The sequence below is a fragment of the Malaclemys terrapin genome, chromosome 1, assembly GCF_027887155.1.
Source record: "Malaclemys terrapin pileata isolate rMalTer1 chromosome 1, rMalTer1.hap1, whole genome shotgun sequence".
In the NCBI taxonomy this organism is placed as follows: domain Eukaryota; kingdom Metazoa; phylum Chordata; order Testudines; family Emydidae; genus Malaclemys; species Malaclemys terrapin.
Window position 1 is genome coordinate 72768527 of NC_071505.1, and position 23961 is coordinate 72792487.

The following is a 23961-nucleotide window of genomic DNA, read 5'->3' on the forward strand; positions in this document are numbered from 1 at the left end:
ATGGGGCCTGAGCTTGGTAAGTGCTACGTGGTGTTGATTGCCCTAAATTCCTGTTTACTTCAGTATGAGTTGAGGGCACTTAACACTGTTAATTCTGAACTTTTGGCTTGGGATTTGTTGTGGGGAGACCAGGTGGCGTTCCCCAACAGAAGTAGGTGTTATGGGCAAACTGAGCCTTCTTCATTTACTGCTGCCAGGAATTTTGTCAGCTGGGTTAGAGATTTTTCATATTTGTTATAATAAAGTTGCAGTCTTGTCAGCCATTCAGATGGTGAGTCCATGCTGTTGCATGAGAATTGCTGGGAGATCCATATGCTTCTAAAGAGAAAATGTACATGAATGTGTAAAGAGCCTTTTTTGAGTGAATGTCATTGGTTGAGAATTATTGTATTTAATATTTATCCATTAAAAGTTTAGTGTAAATTAAACAATTGCAGCTGAAAAAAAAGAAAATTCATTTGTATAATTGTAATTCAACATGTACAGCTTATACCATATATATGCATGACTACTGGCACTATATATTATGTGAATTCTCTAATGTGACTGTTTCGGTTTATTGTAGGTTGCTGCTGAGAACAGTGCTGGCGTTGGAGTATTTAGTGATCCTTTTCTTTTTCAAACTGCAGAAAGTGGTAATTTCAGTAAAGCTTCCATCAATCCAATTTATTCTTATAAATCGTCGCTGAATTTTTCTTTTAAAATAATAGAATAAAAAATTCTGATACATTTAGGAGCAAATCCTGATCCTTTCATTGTGGCTACAAAGGACCTCACGTGCAGTGGAAATGGTGCCATTTTGCCATGCATGGCGGAGGCAGGATTTAGGGTGCCCTGGTGCAGGCGGTCCCCGTTCATTATGTGCTGTGAATCCCAGCTCTGCAGGGGCTCCACACATGTCTCTATGCAGATGGGGTGGAGGAAATCAAGGCAGGGATAGCTGATCAGATACTAAATAAACCCACCAACTATTGCCCACTGCAGTATGGGGGCACAAGAGCTACAGCAGAGTCAGGATCTTGCATAGCCCCCTTGCAGCGAGCCCAGCTTCTAACAAATATAATACACAGTATTTCTTACTGTGTTTGCCTCTTAATGCTGACACCAAAAGCTCAGTTATAATGCATCCTGAAATTAGAATCTGATTGAGAACATCTGACGTTTTACTGATTTTTCATAACATTCTAAGTCTATGATTGTTATTAATTTATATTATGGGGTCCTTATCCTACAAACACTCTGGTAGAAATTCATCTCTGTGCCGAGAGCTAGCACAAGGCTCATTTTGAGAGCTTAGGTGCAATTTAAGTGGTGATACGGCTTTTGCTAGTCCTTTGCAAAGAGTGAATTTCACGCCCTGTGCATGGAATTCCCATTAATTTCAGCAGGAGTTTTCTGCAGACTGAGTGCTGATCACCCCAGCACCCACTGAGGTCAGTGCAAGGTGCTCAGCACTTCGTAGTTTCAGATTCTTAAGGACGGAACTTTTAAATCTTCTGAGATAATTTATCATTTAGGAAAACCCCCATAAATGAGAACTTTCTAAATGGAGCTGTACGAAACTGCTACTTTTCCTTTTGCAAATAATTGTATGCAAACATAATATTGTAATGAGCATACTGTATTTAAGTTTAACAAAGGGCAAAGATACACCATTTTGCCCTATAAAGGCATTACTGCTTCTCAGAAATTGTTTGCAAAACTCTACTTACATATGATTCATTTAAAATAGAAATCCTCAGTAGAGTTCTAGCTGAAATGATGAAGAAAAGAAAACTTTTTATCAAGCAACTGCATTTGTAATTTTGGTTCTCTTTTTAAGTATCACAGCTCTGAGAGTTAAAAAACCAACATCATCATTGCCACCACCAAGTAGATAATAAACTTGTTATATTTTTGTACCTAAAATATGAAAGTTTATTTTGGATATAAATTGTTTGAATAGTTAAAGACTTGCTGTTGCAAGTTTTTGATTCATGAATAATAATCACAACAGGAGACATTGTCTGGAAAGGAGTAGTAAGGAGAGGTACAAAGAAAATCCAGAAATAAAGCCCCTATTCAACAAAGCACTTAAGCAGGAGGCTTGGAGGACCTGTCTCTTATTAGTTATGGGAGATTTTCTATAATGTTGAACATGAATATATTTATTTAAATCAACTCATTTTTCCACACAATATAGCAATATTTTTAGTTTATGCAATCTGGGTCTGAACCTTAAGTATGGCATTTCAGATAGTCCTCTGTACTTCTAGATGTTTACTTGACTTACTCAAGAACTTGAATCTTTTGAGGTCCTATATTCCATTTCCTTATAGTGCGAACTGATTTGCTGACCCAACGGACACATCAAACTGTTACTGATACAAAGAACATAATTTCTTGGTCACACACCATCATGTATTGGGAAATGATTAATCAAACAAATACAATAAATATAGTATAAATTCAAATATTAAGGGAACAGTTTTTAATTTACCAAAATGTTGAGGTTTCCCAATCAGTATTTTTCATTATTATTCTCTGAAGTAGAATGGTTCAATTTACTAGTTTAGATTAATCTATTTTAAAATTTAAATTAAAAGTAATTTTATAAGGCTAATTCATCAGGAGGGACAAAATCACACTTTTAAAAACCACTTTCTGCCTCAGAGCACTGATTTGCCATTTGACTGGTTATATGCACACTTACCCACCACCCTCCCCCAAAACAGACACATCACCTTGCCAGATCTCAGTTGCAATAGCAATTGCTGGATTTGTTTTTTTCAGCAAAACAGTTTTTCAATTAAAAAATGCTGATTCATCAAAGTCAAACCCGAATGAATAAATAAAGATATCCTATCTCCTAGAACGGGAAGGGACCTTGAAAGGTCATTGAGTCCAGCCCCCTACCTTCACTAGCTGGACCAAGTACTGTTTTTGCCCCAGATCCCGAAGTGGACCCCTCAAGGATTGAACTTACAACACTGGATTTAGCAGGCTAATGCTCAAACCACTGTGAAAGTGGCAGTTTCAATATAACTTTTGTTGAGAAGGTTTTGTGCTTAGGGCACTCACCTAAGATACAAGAGCGCTGGGAGAACCAATTCAAGTCTATGCTCTGCCTGATCCAGAAAAGGGAGCTGACCTCACTTCTCCCACATCCTGGGGAAGGACCATAACCAATAGGTTATTCTATTGTCAAGCTCTCCTGTTGGAGCTGTTCCACTTTGTATAAATGATTATTCATTGGTGTAGGGAGGGAGCCCAGGTTTCCCAGATTTCAGGTGAGTGACCTAACCGCTGGACAACAGAGTCAGTCTCAGTGTGGCCCAAAGAATGTTGAATTATTTATACAAAGTGGAACAGCTCCAGTAGGAGAGATTGAGAAAGGGAGACTGACTCTGTTGCCTAGTGTAAAGCTTTATCATTTGAAAGCTAGAAATAGAGACAGTATGAAAGTATCTCTTTTCAGTCCTTTGAGATTCATTGGACTGGAAGAATCTTTTAGGTTATGTCTACAGAGTGAGTGGCAGCGAATCCCAGAGCCTGGATTAGCAGACTCAGGCTTGTAGTACGGTACTAAAAATAACTGTATCAACATAGTGGTTTGGGCTGGAGCTCAGACTCGGAAACCTAGGGAAGGGGGGGGGGTTCAGAGTCTGAGCTCCAGACCAAGCTGCAACATGCACACAGCTCTTTTTAGCATAGCGCAAGCCCCTCAAGCCCCCAACTCTTTTATGTAGATGTACCCCTAGAGGGACAGAGGAAATATATTCAATATTTTGCTAACAGGGACAATCCTTCCTTAATAGCCAATGACAAAAGTGTTTTTATGAGAGCACTAGTACAAATTTATATTTTAAAAAGAAAAATAACCAACCACCATACTTGGAGAGAGCAATACAACTTTTAAAATTTGAAAATTGCCTCGGAGATACCGTGGTGATGAATGATTTTAATGCCTGGAAACAAGAAATAGAGAAAGCAGCCATAACGCAGGAATCAGGAAGAAAGAAGGATTATTTGAATTTTGAAAGTAATTTCAGATTTGAAATGTTAATTCTGAAATACACATACTGCTACAAAGAATTGTATGCATTACCGGTTTTGTTTTGTTTCTTAGCTCCAGGTAAAGTGGTGAATCTCACAGTTGAGGCATTAAATTATTCAGCTGTAAATCTGATCTGGTTTCTGCCTCAGCAACCAAATGGAAAGATAACCAGTTTCAAGATTAGTGTGAAACATGCAAGAAGTGGAATTGTAGTGAAAGATGTTTCTGTTAAAGTGGAGGACATTCTATCTGGGAGGCTACCAGAATGTAATGTAAGTGTTAAAAACAATTTAATTAGAGATGGACTCAAGGAATGAAATGTGGTGCCACATTTGTATTTTGAACACCCCCAAAATCTGGGGGCCTGTGGGATATGTTTCAGGTCCATTTCTAATTTTATAATTTGGTTGTAGGTCTCGGTTCTACAAACTGATGTACTGGGTACAGACAGATCTTTATGTCTGAGCTAGAGCTGGTCAAAATTTTTCTGACAGAACAGTTTTCCAGTGAAAAATGCAGTTTAGTCAAAATTAAAATGGTTCACAGAAACTTGTTGATTCTGATGAAATCTTCTGTTCATATTTTATCTGAATGAGGATTTCCAGCATTACAGAGCCTCCTAACATCAAAATGAATTAGTTTGGTACCAATTCAGAAGGAAGAGTGCCACCTACTAAATCACTAGCACCATTTATTGCAGCATCTAGGTTTTTCTTGGCATTCTCTTTTATAGCTGCTGATCAGGTTCAGCCTTTTCTAGCCAGATCAGCTCTATTTGTATTTAGAGTATAGTAGAATATTGCTAATTTGTGCCAATTACTGGGAGACTCATGGAACAGAATGTTTGAATACTGGAAACCAAATCTGGCAATGTTTCATCAACACCAGAGTTTTGGTTCTATTCAGCCATATTTGATACTGTTAGTATTTGTTAATTTGTGATGTAGAATCAGGCCTGAAGGAGTGGAATGAGCTGCATCCCCTGCACTGTTAATGATGCCATCAGGAGGAAGATGATAACAACCTGCATTTACATAGGGACAAGTGAAAGAAAAACTAATTTTCAACTATTTTGTTTTAAAGATGCGGTGTTTGTAATTTTTGAGTCTACACATTGACCATTGTTGATCTGGCATGACAGTTTTTAAATTTAGTTTATTTTTATCAGCTTTTTCAGATTACTTTTTTGGTGTTGTGAGAATCAAATTATTTGAGCTTTCTCTAGTTACCAGCCTTTTTGAGTTCAATTCTTCTCTTGAATGCATGCCGAAGGCTTTCATTGATTTTTGGCCTTAGGGTTTGTAGGTAACTTTTATCCTACTAGTTAATATTTTTAAAAATCCACATTTTATAGCTATATAAAGAGGTATGATATTGCAAAGACCTATAGTTCAGCAGTGATTGATGCAAAATGGCTAAGTAATAGGTTTAGCTTTTCATGGTTCATATTTTATCTTTCTAGGAAAACAGTGAATCATTTTTGTGGAGTACTACCACCCCTTCAACTACTTTTGGCAAATCTACATTTCCTTCACGGGCTATGTTTACACCAAGTACAGTAGCACCTAGTCAAATGAGCTCTGTCTGGAATGAACCTATTAGTTTTGTTGTGACTCATCTTAGACCATACACCACTTATCTTTTTGAAGTCTCTGCCGTTACCACTGAAGCAGGTTATATTGACAGCACAATTGTCAGGACACCAGAAGCAGGTATGTTTTGCTTTCCGAGAAAAAACTTTTAACTACAGAGAAAAATCAACATGTTAAACTCTGAGATTTATTTTAAAATATAAACCAAAGGGATTCCAGGTTATACTGCAGGATGCTTTAGACTGTGATTCTGTCTTCAGCTAGATCTCAGACTGTGTTTCAATACATACATTCTGTGTTTTATAATTCCTGGTATGCTTAATCAGTTGCACCAGATGAGATCAATTGAATGTGTACATACTGTATACAATATAATGTAGAAAAGAGTGGAGATGGGAGTTGAGTTTCTGTGGGAAATAGAGTAAAGCAAAGTATGATTATCTAAAAGAGAAGGGAAATACTGTAGGTTCTTAATTCTGTGAAAACCTGAGGATAGCACAAAGCACGACAGAAGTGGAATTCATGGCATGAAGCTATAGGAGAACTTGGAATAGGAAAAGGTGGGTAAAGATGGCAGACTTAGTATTTCAAAGGGTGGACAGTGTAGTAGTGTACATGGGTCTATGTGCTATAATGCTTGTTGCCAGGATGAAATACAACGTGTAAATAAGCTCATCTTAAGAAGTGGTAAAGAGCCATCAGTACCTGGGCCAAACCCTGCTTAGCATCCCTGGCAAAGCTCTCTCCCCACTACTACTGAGAGCTGGGTGGTAATTTGTCCTGTTTTTCATCTGCATCACACTGAGTGCTGGGATTCCAACGAGGAGACTCAGCACCTCTGAGCAGGTGTTCAGCATGTCCCAGGTCAGGCCCAAAGCTCAAAATCTAATTCTTAATTCTCACATAAGTTCTGCCACTACTTCTGCACTCCTGTAGTTCAGGAGTGTCCACAACTTCCCGCAGCCAGTCAATCATATTTCCCTGCAGCTATTGAGAAACAGTGTGGAAGACAGAGAAACACCTTTCCCAATGTTCCCCTGTCAGGATCCACAGCTTGAAAGGCAGTCCTAGAGCCAGCCATTGAATCCCAGGACTCTCAATACATTGCAAGTGATCTGTCACCAGGGGGCCAGGGTTGGAAACCAAGATTGCCTAGACACCTGCTAACTGGCCCATTGCCGAAGACTGTTCATCAGTTGGACAGTGCAGCAATCTTCTATCTAGCACCGTTTGGCAGTTCTGGGCTCTTCTTTCCTATGTCAGAATTCGTACTAATTTGCAAATGAAAAGAGGTCTGACGCTTTCCTAATATTGTATAGGATTGAGAGAGGATGGGGACAGGTGTTCTTAAGACAGAGGGGCTTTTGGCTAAGAGTGCTAAACCCCATTTGGTTTTATAGCTCAGTGGTTTGAGCATTGGCCTGCTAAACCCAGGGTTGTGAGTTCAATCCTTGGGGGGTCATTTAGGGAGCTGGGGCAAAAATCTGTCTGGGGATTGGTCTTGCTTTGAGCAGGGGGTTGGACTAGATGACCTCCTGAGGTCCCTTCCAACCCTGATATTCTATGATTCTATATTTGAATGTTTTGTTACAGATAAAGAACCCTAAATATATAGTTCTGACTGGGATAAATAAAGTTCTGTGAGGTTCCCAGTCTAATTCAGCGCTTTCATCCAACTTTTTCTCTGAGGTTTTCAAACTGTTAATGTGCTAGGACAGGTGTATTGGCCATAAGAAAATCCTTGGGAATGGAGCAAAGCTCAAGTAAAAGGGCTTTGCTCTGCAAAAGAATATCAGGGGTGGAAGGACAGAATCCTCAGTCCCAGCTGATCCAGGATGTCTGTGCAACTTGGTTGAAGCTTTTACTGTAAGGTCTGGAGGAGGAACTAGCAGATGGCATTCTGCTCCCCTATGCAGAGTTTGGCCTAGTGGATCTCTGATGTGCACAGGTCCACTGACCACATCTAGGGCCAGCCCAAATTACTTAATCCTCATTGAGCTTCAGAGGCCCAGTGTGGCACACAAGTTGAGGATTCTTAGGACATAGGGTCTCTGTTGGTTTTACTCTCCTATGCATCCTAAAATGCTGCTGTGGGGCCTTACATGCATGTGTAAGGCACGCCAGGATTTTGTTTTTTTGTTTCTAGGCTGAAGTGAATGCTGATTGTGGGTTTCCCCTGGGGACATTATAGATAAATGAACTACTTTTTTCCTCATGATTTTTCTTCTCTGATGTTTGATTTAGCTTTAATAGAAATTTTTACAAACATTTCAATTTTTTCTAAATACGAGAAAGCTAAAGCTTGTATTGAACTATGCAGATTATAGTGCAAATCCAATATTATAGCTTCAGTCTGGGTATTAGAAAACAATGTTTATACATGCAAGTGCCTGGATATACAGTTTATTGTTTTTAATGCAAGGGATTTTGGTTTAGGAGTGCTGCTTTGCATTGATTGCAAATAGTCCGGCCCTCTCATCCAGACATTGAAACCCTCCCCCACCCCACAACTGACTCATGGTTACCCTCCAAGTTGCCAGAACTTTTTCACATTCCCCAGCATCAAGCAATCTAACGCCACCTCCCTCAAGCTACTGAAATCCCCACCTCCTACTCCAGCACCTTGACCCTCCCACCTTAGTGCGTGATGCCACCCAAACTACGGCCTGGTCCACACTAACCCCCCACTTCGAACTAAGGTATGGAAATTCAGCTACTTTAATAACGTAGCTGAATTCGAAGTACCTTAGTTCGAACTTACCGCGGGTCCAGACGTGGCAGGCAGGCTCCCCCGTCGATGCCACATACTCCTCTCGCCGAGCTGGAGTACCGGCGCCGACGGCGAGCACTTCCGGGATCGATCCCAGAAGATCGATTGCTTACCGCCGGACTCAGAGGTAAGTGTAGACCTACCCTACGTGTCAACTGCCAGATTCTCCTGCTTTCTTTTAGGATCAAATGCTGAGTAGCTGGGGTAGGCTCTGCGGAGAAGTGTGGTTTGAGGGTGAGGAATTTGCAGCCTAAGTAGCTTCCTGTGCCATGCAGCAGGCTGGAGCGCTGTGAATCCTCTGGCTCTGCGCTCCCCTCTTTCTGTCATCCCTGCATGCCTCTTCTAAATCCTGCTCCCTCCCGACATGCTCTGTGAAACTACATTAATTTGCTGCCACAAGATCTCCTATGGCCACAGTGGTGACCACATGACTCTTAATGACAAGTACCCTGCCTTGGACCCATTCCCAGCTGCTGAAACCATTCAAGTCCCCTCCTAGTTGAATCATCCCAGCTCTGCTGAACCCCTTCCCCATCCTTTGCAGTGACAGGGCTCTTCTTGCTTACCATGCTATTTGAGAATCCATTTACTTTTTTTTTCCTTTTGCTACTCATTTATGTGTTTAAAATTTTTGGACATGACTGCATTATAATTAAATATTATTACCAGATGTCTTGTGCAAAATCCAGCACTTGCATATTTTGTCATTGGGGATGGGATCAAATGGAATCAAATAATAACTATTACTTCTATGAGTTATGTGACAGGATTTGGCCCTGGAAAAGAATTGCAGCTTCTCTTGATTCCTTGTAACCCTGACATTTAAGAATAATGTGTGAGTGTAGCTGATACCATTAGACTTGGCAAGATTACTTTATCATTCTTGGTTATCTTCACTGAGTAGCACCTAAGAAATTCCTCAGGATTGATAGGAGCTCTCTTTTCTTTCATTGGCAGCTGATCTTATTTTGACAACTAGCTCAATAGGAGAGAGTTGTCTTTTTGTTTCTGTGATTGACATTGCTTTGAATAATACCATTTTTACCTCAGGTTTGTTCCAAAAAACAGAGGTGTTTGCTGAGCTGCGCACAAACAGCAAAATGTCTGGGATATTGTTATGGCAGTACATGAATAACGTTGTTCACGTGCTGGTCTTTGCAGGATTGGCACTTTGGGCAGTATTGAAGGTCATCAAATTAGTTTTAGGAGACCTAGAGTATGAAAAGAGAGAGACTGCATACCTGTTGATCAAACTATCCATCACCGTAGAATCTGAGTTCCTTTCACTGTAAAATCAATAGCAATTGCGAAATTCCTATTAGACTTGATGGAGTCTCTGATACTTCTCCCTTTTCAGGTTCAATTGCACATTCGTAGCTCTCTTGCAAGATAAGTTACCAACTACCCCCCCTTTAATTAAAAGGAAGTAAATTTAAATCAGAAAGAAAATTCCATATTAATATAAATCCTACTTTTCCAATTTACATGATGTTTTTAATGTCTTTTTCTGATCTTATTTTATATTTAATATGAATAATATGAATTAAATGATGCTTCTGGGAAACCCTAATATGAATTATATGTGTATACATTTTTTCCAATGTTGTTTTAGTTCCAGAAGATCCACCCCAGAATTTTGCCAAAGGCAACATTACCGGAAAGTCCTTCTCAGTGTCTTGGGACCCACCAAACATAATAACAGGAAAGTTTAGTTACAGAGTTGAGTTATATGGACCGTCTGGTAAGTCTGAATCAAACGTAGATTTTCTCTATCATTGTTAGGATAATTTTCTTTCAATAACTACATCACTAGCATTCTAAAAATGGATAGTTGAAAACAAATCTTCTCTTTTGTGAAATTAGGCTTGGTAATAATTCTCTGATAACTTCTCAGTGAAAAGGATGTTTGTCATGGGGTTCACTCATTGCTAGGATGCCTCCTCATGGCTGTGTCTGGCGAATCAGCTCTTATCCAGTCTGACACCCCTTTCCTCACACTGTGGCCCCTCCTTAGTTGCCAGGACTCACAGTGCTCCCTCTTCATGACTCAGCCTCCAGCCAGGTCATTGTATAGTCCTCCTCTTCCAGGGTACCAAAGTCCTATTTCACTCTTTTAGAGAGGCAGTATATTACACTGTCAATTAAATCAGAACTTGCAGGAGAACAAAACACAGATAAAGGAATGGATTTTAAGGGATAAGGCTAAAATTATTAACTTGAATGGATTGTGAGATGAAGTGATTGGGGCCCTCACCCTCACTGAAAAATACCAGTCATTTATTTGGGTTCAGGGTAGTGGTAAATGACCTCCATGCTCCATAACCAATGTTTAGGGTTTGTTTCCTTCAGGCTAATCTCTAGTATTTAGCTCTCCTCTGATCACTCTTGTCCTCCAACTCATGAGGGGGAATGAGGGTGCACATAAAGTCTGCAAAGAAATAAGGCTGCCTTTCTTCCTCAAGGATAATAGGGTCCAGAAGCCACCTCCCAGGTCTCTTACTCACGTGTACTTCTAGGACCTGGCTCCCTGGAGCCTCTTACTACCATTGGCTACCTGTCTCAAGCTGGAACAAAGCTACAAACTCCACTTATTAAATTTGCATGTTTAAATCCTGTCTTTACTCTGTATTAACCTAAAACTGTGCCTCCAGGATACTGGCGATGGAGAAAAAAACTCACCAGACACCTTATCAATTCTAGCCCCAGGGAAAAAACGATTCCTAATCTCCAGAACTGCCACTTGATCAAACCCACACAGCATCTTCAGAACATGCTTCAAACTAGACCTCAGTTATAGGGCACAGAGGGTGAGGCAGCAACCACAGAAGAGTAGCTGTTTGTGACTGAGTGCCACTGCTCCCATCATCTTTGCTTTACCCAGACTGCTCAGAGGCCTTACTTTTTGTAGATACCACCATGCAGTTTATTTATAGTATTTCACTCACCACCTTTTAGGTACTAGTGCACTCATACCATGTACATTATCTAGCTTTACTACCCCTTCTCCAAAGCGGGGTGGGAGAAGAAGTTTCTCCTCCCAGAGAACACCCATTTGTCAGAGCCTACTAGTCTGCCTCCATCCCCTTTCTTTCTTCCTGTGCTGTTTTATCCAGTCTCCTTGTTAATGTGTTAATTAGCTCATTAGTTACCCAGCCCCAATCTGATCTGGTAATCAGGAACTTCTCTCCTTAATCGGGCCCTCCCCAGGGACCTAACTGGTTAAACAATGACCAGAGTGCTACTGGTTCAGGTCTGATTCCCAGTACTCTGTCACAGAGCTGCCTGCTCATGATGGATTGATATACAGTGAGGGGGGCGCATGAGAGCCAGTCTGCTCTCTCCTCTCCCTACATCCTAGCCAATAGGCAGCACATGGAGGCAAATATCTCCTCTCTTGTTCCTGCTTCCCATCCAAGCATGATCACCACTTGTATTCTGGTCAGGGGTAGGGAAGGTTCCAGAGCAGTTGAGCCTGACCCTCCCTTCCAAGGCCCCTATGGGTTGTCTTTCCCTTGCTAGTTCGATCAAATGTCCCACCACTGAGATGGAGACCGAGAGGGAGGGGGCGTTAGTGCAGAGTTCTTATATTGTTAAGCAGCATGGTGTGCCTTTTCCTCAGACAGTGCACTCAAAATTCACTCTGTTCCAATCAGTGATAAAGGTACAGGACTAAAAATTACTAACAAATATATTGGAGTACCTAAGAAATTATCTGAAATTTTAAAAATAGGATTTGGCAAATAAGGGCCTTCTAGTGAGACCCATAGAGGCCAGTCTGCATATACCCATGCTGAATGTCAAAACTGATGCAATTACTCAGCTTGTACTTTATCCCCATTGAACTGAAATAAACAAAGCTATATATAACAGTCTCTGTGCCTGATATTCACAGTTAGGCTTCAAATTTCTGTAGGTGTGGGCTGGGAAGGTATTTATCACATAGGCCCAAATATTGGTCTGGCCTTCTTGGCTGCACATGGGGAATTATGGGATCTAGGTCCCCCTCTCCCTTGCACAGGCTATGCTAGCATTAGGTCTTGCCTGACACTGAAGGGTGGGAGAGCTAGGAAAGGAAGGGGACTAGATGGAGTTTTGCCATGTGCCTCTAATGTACTGGCCATCTTATCTGTGCCAGAGCACCAGGTATTGACTTTGTACAGGGTATTTCCTCCCTGGAGCAGGCAGGGCTGGATCTACCATTTTTGCCGCCCCAAGCAAAAAAACCAACTGCCCGAACTGCTGAAGAGCAAAAAAAAAAAGCCACCTGTACTGTGCCGCCCCAATAATGGACAGAATGCCGCCCCTTAGCATGTGCCGCCCCAGGCATGTGCTTCCTCCGCTGGTGCCTGGAGCCAGCTCTGGGAGCAGGAGAGAGATCAGGAGGCATATTGTGACAGAGCTACAATTAGGGTGACCAGATAGCAAATGTGAAAAATTGGAACAGGAGGCAAGGAGGTAATAAACACCTATATAAGAAAAAGCCCCAAAATTTGGGCCTATAAAATTTGGACATCTGCTCACCCTAGCTACAATCTCCCTCCTGAGCAGCTCTAGGGGCAGCACACTAACATGTGCCTTACACTGGGAAGATGGTAAAGTGAAGATTTAGCCCTCTGTCTAAAAAGATGTATAGTACTAGTCAACATCTTAATGTCAGACATGACGGTTTTCATGCCTAATGATTTCCAATAACAGTTGATGAAGTTGCTTGATTGTGAAATGCCTATCTACTACAAAAGTATTGGAAACCAATTCTCATTGTCCTGATAACTAAGACCCATTTTCCTCACATGTCATTTATTCTTAATCAGGACATCAATAGTATTGTACAAGTCGGAATGAAAGGAATTACAGTCATCTGAGCATGACATTCAAAGGATTTTGTATTGTATTATCGTTTTCCATCTACAGCTGTCACATGTCCTCAATATCATTCTGGACTTTTGGATTTTGATATTAAAGGCAATTAGAATTATCAGAGATGGGTAGATAGTGATAATCCAAAAGTTTGGTGATTTAATGAACCATTTTAAATATGGTCTAGTATCTGTAGTGAGTGGGGAAATCAACTAAGACACCTGAATACATATTGCACAAACATACATTATTTAAGAAACGATATTATTTTATCTTTATTTTAATAGGAAACTCTTCAGTAACACAAGGGAATTGGATTATTGCCTTTTAAAATACTATTTTAATTTAGTATTTGAGCCACAATTTCTCACCAGAGAATGGAGAGCTCCCAGCATCTGTTATGAGAGAATCAGACAGCTCCAAAAGTGCCCCTTAGAAATGGTCTTCCCACTTGAACTTTTTGATATTTATCAGTGTTATTTGTGTAACAGAACCTGGGATCCATAGAACCAGTTCCAAGTTTAGAGCAATTCTTAGCGTAATATTCCAAATTCTTAACAGACCAGAAGAAAAGAGAGGTCTGTGTGAGCTGTACTTGACTTGAAGAAAGGGTTCTCCAGTCTGTGATACCTATATAATCAGTCAAATTTTCTTTAAAGTTTATTACCCTTATAGAATCAGCTGTTATATTCAAATATTTCTATATTCTTCCTTCACTGTTCTTTTATTGCTCCACAATGAGGATATCTGGAGAGACGATGAGGCAGAATAGAATATTTCTTACCTATAACTATCCTTCTTGTGATTATTTTCTCCACCACTCCACACATATCTATAATGTGAACCTGGTTTTATATTTTTGCTGATTTTTTTAGCTTAATCGTGGGTGGTTGTAGGGGTTCATGGCCGTCCCTCCCATCAGTCTTGGAGGGAGGCCACACCCCCTCATGACAGTATGTCTGTAAATGCAAAGCTCAATAGGGAATTAGCAGTCTCAGGGCTCTACGCCCCTGGGCAGAACAGAGCAATAAGTGGTCAAAGGGGCTCTGGCCCTCAGGGCAAGGCAGAGCCATAAGTGGTCAATAGCCCAAAGAATCCTGGCTAGGGCAGACAGCAAGCAAACACAGGCTCTTTGGCCTAAGGTAGGCAGGCTGCCAACCCAGAGGTGGCAGCAGCAGCAGGGGGACGCAGGCCCACACTACTTCAGCAGGTCCCAGCCCAGGGCCCTGACAGTGGTGGAGGACTCCACCACTGGGTCAGTGGGAATCCCACTGAAACACGCTGACCTGGACTCTGGCAACACAATCGGACTAATGTCTGGTGTCCTTGGGCTACTTACTACTACCCCTCCTGGTATACCTCCATCTCCTGGGGTTACTCCATCTTGGGGTACACTGCCAGTGGCAGTTCCAGTAGCTCCTCCAGGTACTGGTCAGTCTGTAGTTCTGACACCTCCTTTGGGCCCTTGGTGCTGTAGAGCTCTATCGTGGGGGAAGAAATGTCTTCTTCCTTCTCCAGCTCACGCACAACTGAACTCCAGGGCCTGCCTTTTAAACTTCCAGTCCCACCCCTCTGCTTCCAGCGGGGAACATAGCTTGCGTGGCTCCATCTACCAGAGGGTGGTTCGTGGCTTCTTCCCATCAGTCTCAGAGGGAGGCCACAAACCCTCACTACAGTGGTGTATATAGTTATACTAGGAGATAATTAATTTGACATAGTTATCATTTTAAGACTAATTTTTAGAGCCCCCCCAGTGAAGATGGTTGGAGAGATTAATTGTAGAAGAGAAATTAAAAGGAAAGAAATTTTCCATTCAGACTGGTTAAGAGGGTCTGCTCGTATTGCAATGATATATAAGTATTTTACCAGGAGCACGCAATATTACTTGTAATAAGTCATAGTTATCATAAGCGGATGGTAATTTCATTATTGTTAATAACTTCATTATTGGTTTTGTCTTTTGTCTTTCATTGTTATGGAAAATAACTATATTCAAAATGAAGAAATGTTCAATACTGTTTGTATTAAACTGAAACTGTTTTCCCATTTCACTCTAGGTTATATTCTAGATAACAGCACAAAAGATCTCAAGTTCACATTTAGTAATCTAACACCATTTGCAACCTATGATGTGTATGTTGCTGCTGAGACAAGTGCCGGGATGGGGCCTAAATCTAATTTAACAGTTTTCACTCCTCCAGAAGGTAGGTAGGGTTATAGAAATAAAATAGACAAAGCTAATTGTCCTGCTATATATGATGATTGGTTTTAATTCTCCCTTCAAAGCCATTTGTGTAAATTGTGTATGAAAAATAGATGTGTTTCTAGTTCACTTCCTCTTCCAGATAGTGTATTATAAGCAAGAAATCACAAATCAAAGAAAGGGAATACACAGAAAAGTTTTGTATGTTTAGCAAGCACATAAAATATTAAAAACACATCGTGACCACATTTATTTGAGTTCAGAAGCCTTCAAAGATTATGGGACTAATATGTTTTTGAATGAGAAAAAAAAAAAAAAAAAAAAGACATTACTTCTGTGCTGGGTAATTCAGTTAAAGGAACAACTCCATTATTTGGCCAGTAGATGGCAGCAAATAGTAGGGTAAGAGCATATTTCAGTAATTACATCAAATGTCACTCCACATGTACAGTTAATTATCTTTATAGTGATATTTTTCATATAGAACTCTTTTGAAAAAATACTGTTTTGTGAGCAGCTTGTGCTAACCTTGAAAAAGAAGAATGTGATCTATATGCATCAATTTGACACCATCAGATCAGGATTAAACAAAGACTGTGAATAGCTATCCAACTACAGAAACAGTTTCTCCTCCCTTGGTGTTCACACCTCAACTGCTAGCAGAGCACCTCACCCTCCCTGATTGAACTAACCTCGTTATCTCCACACTGATATATACCTGCCTCTGGAGATTTCCATTACTTGCATCTGAAGAAGTGAGGTTCTGATCCACGAAAACTTATGCTCCCAATACTTCTGTTAGTCTCAAAGGTGCCACAGGACCCTCTGTTGCTATATTCATCATAATTGCACTACTTTCAACAAAATTAATTGTTTCTTTGTAAGGAGGTGATTAATACCCTTTAGTTAAAACATAAAAGCATATGTGTTTTAAAGAAAACCCCAAGAATACTTTTATATTTATTATAGTGAAATATCTCAGTATATAATAGGTTTGAAAATAGAGCAGATGAAATGTTGCTCATGATAAGTACAGGAGACATCTAACAAAACTCTGCAGGTGTGAAAAGGCACATGTGCATTCTTCCCCCCTCGCCTTCCTTTTCCATCCTCCATCTTTCCCTTTCCCTGGGTCCCATCCTGCCCATTCTTTTCTGTTCAAACCTGTGCAAGTTTTGTTCCTAGTTAAAACAAAACTGACAGACTTGTGAATTCTTTCCCTTAAATACTGCCTGCAGTGGCAACACCAATTTTCATGATGTTCTGACACTTTCAGATCTGCCTCCTGTGATTAGTGTTCCTCTTCAAAATCCAATTCTAGCTTCCTTTCTCAGTTATAAAATGATATGGATTGGATGAGTCCTTTAGTGGGTTAGTTAGTCTAGATTACCCAAACCGTGGACTGTGAATTACTAGTGAGCCACAAAACACTTTCTTGTGTTCTGTGGAGTTTTGTATAGTTACATGTTGCTGATTCTCCCTCTCATTACCAGTGGAGAGAGTCAGAACAGGGTGCATATGGGAAGAGTGGGGGAGAGGAAGGGGGAGGGACGGAAAATGTAAAATAAAGGTAGACAGTTGAATTAATGTTTTTTTATTCAAAAAGGACACAATCTTTATCACACTAAACACAGCTAAAAATCATGAATAATTTCCAGTAAGAAATTGCTGTAGATGCCACAGTAATGTTATATGACTGTGAATGGGAGGAGAGATAGCTCATATCACACTTTCTCTATTAAGATGCGGTTCACACTTATTACAAGGTTTGATACCATGTTCTCTGTCCTCTGGTCTGGTCACTGGTCCTCATTGACTAATGGAGTAGTTGATCCTGATTCTGTGTCATTACCTCCATGAGTCTCAGTTCTTTCAAACTTTTATTGAAGTTTGAGACATTTGCTGGAAAGTAGTGCCTACAGGCAGTGATGAGCTGCCAAAATCTTAACAATCGGTTCCCTCCTCACCCCACGAGGGGGTGGTGATTCGCGGGAAGCGGGGGGTGGGGGGAGGAGGAGAAGCAGGGCGGAGCATTCAGGGGAGGAGGCGAAGGCAGAGCAGAGGTGAGCTGGGGCCGGGGGCGGGGCGGGGAGCTGCCGGAGGTTTATCGGTTGTTAAATTTAAAAGCCCTTTTAGAACCAGGTATCCTGCGGGACAGCCAGTTCTAAAAGGGCTTCTAAATTTAACAACCGGTTCCTGCGAACCAGTGCGAACCGGCTCCAGCTCACCACTGCCTACAGGCCCTAGCATTGATCAGGTCTCTATCGTGCTAGGTGCTGTACAAACACATAGTAATAGATAATCCCTGTCCCAAAGAGCTTTCAGTCTTAGATTCCAACCCACTTGCTTCATGCTTAGCTTTGTATACTATAAGGAGTCCCATTGATTTCAATGTGACTACAAGGTTCAGGACCTAAATACACAAGACAGACAAAAGGTAGGAGGGGAAACAGTAAGAAGAAGTGAAGTGACTTGCCCACGTTCATATAGCAGGTCAGTGGCAGAGTCTGGAATAGAATTCAGATTTCCTGACTTCCAGACCAGTGTTTTCCTCCTGAACTGCATTCCCACTCTGACCCATATTCTTTTATTTTATTTATTTGTTAGATTTATTTTTCTTAGTTGCTTCTGGGAAAAGTAGCAGGTGATGATAGTATTCCAATATTCAAATGTTGGTTTAAAAGCAATGGGTTATTCTAACTTATTTTCAGCAAGAAGAAGTGAGAAGTGAGTGTTATACCCCTCCAATTTGAACACTGGTTTATTTTGGTATTCATATTCGTGCTAGGCAACACAAATATTCTCAAGTGCGTCATAATATGACAGATTGATAATTTTGATCCTAAACCTACAAACCATCGCTTATGTGAGTAGTCCCATTTGTAGTTAAAGGACTACTCATGTGAATTAGGATTAGCAGTTCTTTTATCTATATTACTTTAGGATGAATGATTTTGTGCCTCAAATTCTATGAGAACCATTCTGTGGAATGTTAAGACACTGATGTGTGATGTTCATTATTTTGCATGTAAAGAGTCAAAAAGTTCTAGAGTTTAAGGCCAGAAGGGACCACCAGAGCATCTAGTCTGACCTCCGGTATCACAGGCCACCCACACCATTCAGCATCCACTCACTAAGCCCAACAACCGAAATTAGACTGAAATAGACAGGGAGACTAGACTGTTACGTGTCACCGGCAGAGAATACGAGGGACTGAGGTACCCCAGTGCCCAAGGCACCTGCAGTGGCAGGGAAAGGATTAAATGATATATACGTACACTGTAAGATCGTTATTAATACTAAAAGGCTAAATGGAAATAAAACTCATAAAAATGTGATACACAAAATGGGACCATCCTCAGTTATAATTTTCCAAATACTTTTTCATTTCATGCATTTATATATGTTTAATTTATTTACGCCTAAGTTTGTATAAGTTTGTTCAAACTGATGTAGATCAGCATATATCCATTGACTTCCAGTGCAAATGACTTCAATTGGAATTGAGATATACTGATTTACACCAGATGAGGATCTGGCCTTGTTCATACAGTCCTATTAAGATAGTGCATATCATATAACTATCTGTATGTTTTTAAATTATGATTTAATCTGTGGGATACAATTTTCTTGAAGTAACTTGTTGATTGCACTGGAACAACTCAGTTCATAAACAGTTAAAATCTGAATAGATGCTTAGATTGCCTTTGTTCAGTGTGCTGAAAAAGTTGACAGTAACATTTAGAAATCAATTGGCAGTGTTCAATTAAATTCAGTATTGGCGATAACAACATTTAATTTAATGGTTTTTTGTTTGTTTTAGTTCCAAGTGCTGTATCTGATTTACAACTAGCAGAAGTAGAAGCCACTCTCATAAGAATTGCTTGGAGGAAACCAGAACAACCAAATGGAATCATTACTCAATATAGGGTTAAAGTGTTAGCTCAGGACACAGGAGTGACTGTGGAAAACACAATTCTCACAGGGAAAGTTAAGGTATTTCGGTTTTTATTTGGCTATTCAGTTTTGGTTACCTTGCTCATGTGATAGTTGGTGTGGCTTTATTTTAAATTACAAAATTAGTTACTATTGATTAATTTACAGTCCTTTCAGGCTGTCCCTTATTTCCTGTTCTATTTTTAATTGAGAGTTAAAGTTTCTAGTTTCACCTCACTTAGAGTATAACCACACTGCAATAAAAAGCCCATGGCATGGCCCTCGCTGGCTTCGGTCAGTTGACTCAGCCTCATGGGGCTTGGGCTCCAGATCTAAAAATTGCAGTTTGGGCTTGGGCTAGAGCCCAGGGTCTGAAACCATGTGATGGGGGAGCTCAAGCTCCAGCCCAAGCTTGAATGTCTACACTGCAATTTTTAGCCCCACAGCCCAAACCCTGCCAGCCCGAGTCAATTGATCCAGGCTCTGAGACCTGGTACCTTGGATTTTTACTGCTTGAAAGCTTCCACGCATGTGTCACTAAAATGGTTTTGACTTTATAGTTGAGCAAATGTAGCAAAGCATAGGAGACAAAGACTGCCTTTTTGCCAATAAAGATTTAAAGGCATTTTGCCACAGTGTATCTGGTACCAGTAAATATTATGTGGATTTTTCCATGTTAATTTGGAAAAGTATCTGTATCCCTATTAGCCAGTTTCTTAACTTCTGCTGGTCTAGATTCTTTCATCTGTACTCAAGTTGAATCCTGCCCTACTCTGAAATGAATGGACCGTTCACACAGTAAGGTATAACTGAACATGAATAAGAGTGGCAGAATCTGATTCTCTGTGTTTAGTGATATTGGTCTAAACAAAGGCTTTTTTATGATTTGTCACAGAAAAGGGTACTTTTCAATAACATTTCCTTTGAATAGTGATTCTTAAATCATTTTTTTAATGTTTAGGAATACTGATTTTCAAGAAAAAGGATATTTTTCAAAATAAACATGTAACTCAGATAATTAGTTGGCATTATTATTAGTCTTATTATTCATTTATTTATGTATTGTCCTCTTCTCCAGCTGAGAATGGGATCCCATTGTGCTAGGCAGTATAGAAACATGTAATAAGAGAGAGATCTTGGTCTGGGAGATTTAGAAAGTTTTATTAGTCCCATTTTACAGATTAGAAACTAAGGCTCAGAAAAATTAAGTAGATCTGGTCAAAATTTCCTGATTTTTTTAATGAAACTTTGATTTGAAATTTTGATCTGAAATTTAAAATTTGAAAAAATATTCAGCTACATTTTTATATAAAAAAAATGATTGGGGGTGTTCAATCAGCTACCGAGCTGGTCAGAATTTGTTTTTATTTTTGAAAAAAATCCACATAATTTTCAATAAATTTTAACCCAAAATCACAATTTTTTTACTAGCCTTTCAACAAGTTCTGCTATTAAGTGACTTGCACAAAGTCACATGGGAAGTCTGTGACAGAACCTTGAATTGAATCTAGATCTCCTGAATATTACTTCATATTTGATCCTGTGCCACTGACCCAATTAACTTTCCCTCCTCCCCATTTCTTATCCTTCTGCAGTCCAGTCAGTCTGTTCCTCCTTTTTCTCCGTGCCCAGCAGGCAGAGCATTGAGAATGCAAAATAGACAGTCTCCCTTCTCTCAATTTTAGTGCTACAGTGACCCCCTACAGCCCTGGGCAGGAGTATTCTTAGTGCAGATGAAATCTGTGCAGAATTTAGCTGCCAAACTCTAACAAGTCTACTAAGCAGAGAGATATTTAAAAGGCTTTTCACTTGACCAGATTTAGGTGAATTTTCCTAGATATTTCAAAAGGCACATTCAAAATAACACCCCTGCTAAGTTTCGAGACCTTGCTCCAAAGCTGGGGGACACTAGAACTTCTTAATGAAATGGTTGCAAGAATGTTGTTAACATGAGCAAAACAACATGTTTTCCTTTAATCCTGTTTCCAGAAGGTACTAAACAGTTTTAGTTGAAACTTAAAAAAACAAAATCAGCCTGAGTCAGATACCCAGCATTGAAGATTGCAGCTCAAATAGTTAAAGTTTCTCAAAGTTATAAGCAATTGAAAATAAGATTTTATAACAGGAAGTGTCAGGCAACCTTAATTGTAGTTGTTGATACCAGCTCCACCTATAATGTATATTCATCTAATCTCATTAGTATATATACATACTATTATATACTATTTATATGTAATATGTATCTATACGTATGTTTGTGTGTGTGTATATATATGAGAAAAATGAGTTAACGGTAAGTATCATATTTGGTTTGTGATTTATTTGTTGTTGTATTTTTAATCTTTAGCATTCGATGGATTCTGTGGGTCCAGACACGTTAAATGAAAATATCCAATCTACTTTCACTTGGGATTCAGTAGAAACAGCCACTGGACTATATGAAGGCTCAGCTGAGATGTTTCCCATGATACAAACAGTTTCTTCAGTAACATTTACTAGTCTATCTAGTGATAACTTGCCCACCATAAATGGAGCAGCAGAACTACATTCAGTTTCTGGTAAAATTCTAAAATATTTTTATACCTACCTCATTGTTCAAAAGGTCCCTGTCACTGTCACAAATATGATCTTTAGCACAGAGTTCAACCAAATTATTAATGGGTCATTTTCTGGAGTCAATTTTTTTACTACCAAATAACCTTCTGAAGCAACTGTGAATGCCACACAGGCAGGAACTAGCCCCTTATCACCCAGCTGACCTTCTTCCTAGTGAAAGTAGCACACTAGAGCCATCAGCCAAGCTGCATAGACAATCAGTTATTACAGTTGCCAAAGCAGGTGTGATTGCAGGGGATTAACATATCTCCAAGCCCTTTACAGACCTTGATTTCCATGATCCTTTTGACTAATAGCTTTTCAAATGTCACTGAAGGTAAATAGGTCAAAAAGTTACAACTCTGCTCTATGGGGTGGCAAACAGGTGGAGATGACCCCCCATGTCATGGTGATGTCATTAGTGTATACACTTGTTCTGCGTTATCAATGGAACATTGTTTCTTTACTAAGTATGGATATTTATGACCCATTAAACAAGACTTAGTTGACAGATACAGGCTTAAAATACCTCTCCAAATTTTTACAATGAGAGCTTTAAACAGAAGACAGAGGGCTAAATTCTGATTTTATTTATGCTCCATTAAAGTCCCTGCATCTGGTTTGCAGTGTTTTTTAGCAGTGTTGTCACAGGATATGAGAGAGACAAGGTGGATGAGGTAATATCTTTTATTGGACCAACATCTGTTGGCAAGAGAGACAAGCTTTCAAGCTTACATAGAGCCGTTCTTCAGGTCTGCATCTGGTGTAATACAGTATTCAAATATAAGTAATTTATTTTATCTTGAAAATATTTATCAGTTAGCTGCAGACAGGTTTTCAAAAGTGGCCACTGATTTTGGATGCTTCCATTTTTGGATACTAAACTCAAGAACCCTTGGCCTAATTTTCAGATAGGCTGTCTCCACCCCTTCATGTGCATGTTCAGAATGCAGTAGTGTAATGACACCTCTATGGGGCACTGATTTTGACTAAGCTGGCTACAGAGTTTAGCCTATACCCCTGATATCCTGAATAGTCTCCTGATTCAACCCTGGCCTTTTAGCTTTGTTTTATAGCAGTGTTTCCCAAACTTGGGATGCCGCATGTGTAGGGAAAGCCCCTGGTGGGCCGGGCTGGTTTGTTTACCTGCCCCATCTGCTGGTTCGGCCGACTGCGGCTCCCACTGGCTGCGGTTCGCTGCTCCAGGCCAATGGGAGCTGCTGGAAGCAGTGGCCAGCACATCCCACGCCACTTCCCACAGCCCCCAGTGCGAGCCGCGATCAGACAGACCTGTGGACGGGGCAGGTAAACAAACCGGGCTTTCCCTACACAAGCGGCATCCCAAGTTTGGGAAACACTGTTTTATAGTATTGGTCCTGCTCATTCCCTCCTACCAAAACACCCACATGAAGGGATCTCCTTGAGAAGACCCAGGAGTATATGCTCTTGAGATTGATCACATCATTTAGCTGGGGAGAAGGAAGAGGAAATTCCTCACTCTCTCTGGAAAAGAAAGCAAGCCCCACTCTCTAGTTTAGTAGATTCCTGTGGGTCCTGGGAGGTTGTGGCCATCTACACAGAGGCCTTGTACTTCCATATCAGCATTTCCCCCTGCCCCCTTCCCAAACTCCTTGGGGCCACAGACCCCAAGATCCACAGATTATAGGGGAGGCAATCTGCATTCCCTGTCCTCAGTTATCCTGCTGACTGTTTAGCTTAGTCCACTGAGTGTCCACCCAATCCCAAAGCCTGGACTTTGGACTGTGTGGAGAGGCCTCTACAGGGTCTAGGGAGTAGGGACAGATGTGAAAACATGGGGAGATCCATGCACAGAGTGTCCCCTCCATGTGTAAGTTATAGGCCATGATGTAGCCTATTATTTATATATTCTAATTGCCATGAAAGTGAGGTGGAAATGCCTACAATAAAATGTGTGTGCAAAAATATTACAGCTTCAGCTTAGACTTTGGAA

At 40.3% G+C, this 23961-nt stretch overlaps 1 protein-coding gene across 1 annotated transcript in view; it reads left to right on the plus strand.

Moving 5' to 3' along the window:
• PTPRQ (protein tyrosine phosphatase receptor type Q) overlaps positions 1 to 23961 on the plus strand; it is a 199396-nt gene that overhangs the window by 58618 nt on the left and 116817 nt on the right. Inside the window, exons 21-27 of the mRNA XM_054027278.1 lie at positions 566 to 635; positions 4109 to 4308; positions 5499 to 5748; positions 10011 to 10139; positions 15313 to 15459; positions 19282 to 19454; positions 21742 to 21952. Coding sequence (XP_053883253.1) covers positions 566 to 635; positions 4109 to 4308; positions 5499 to 5748; positions 10011 to 10139; positions 15313 to 15459; positions 19282 to 19454; positions 21742 to 21952 — 1180 coding nt within the window. The remainder of the gene's footprint in view (positions 1 to 565; positions 636 to 4108; positions 4309 to 5498; positions 5749 to 10010; positions 10140 to 15312; positions 15460 to 19281; positions 19455 to 21741; positions 21953 to 23961) is intronic.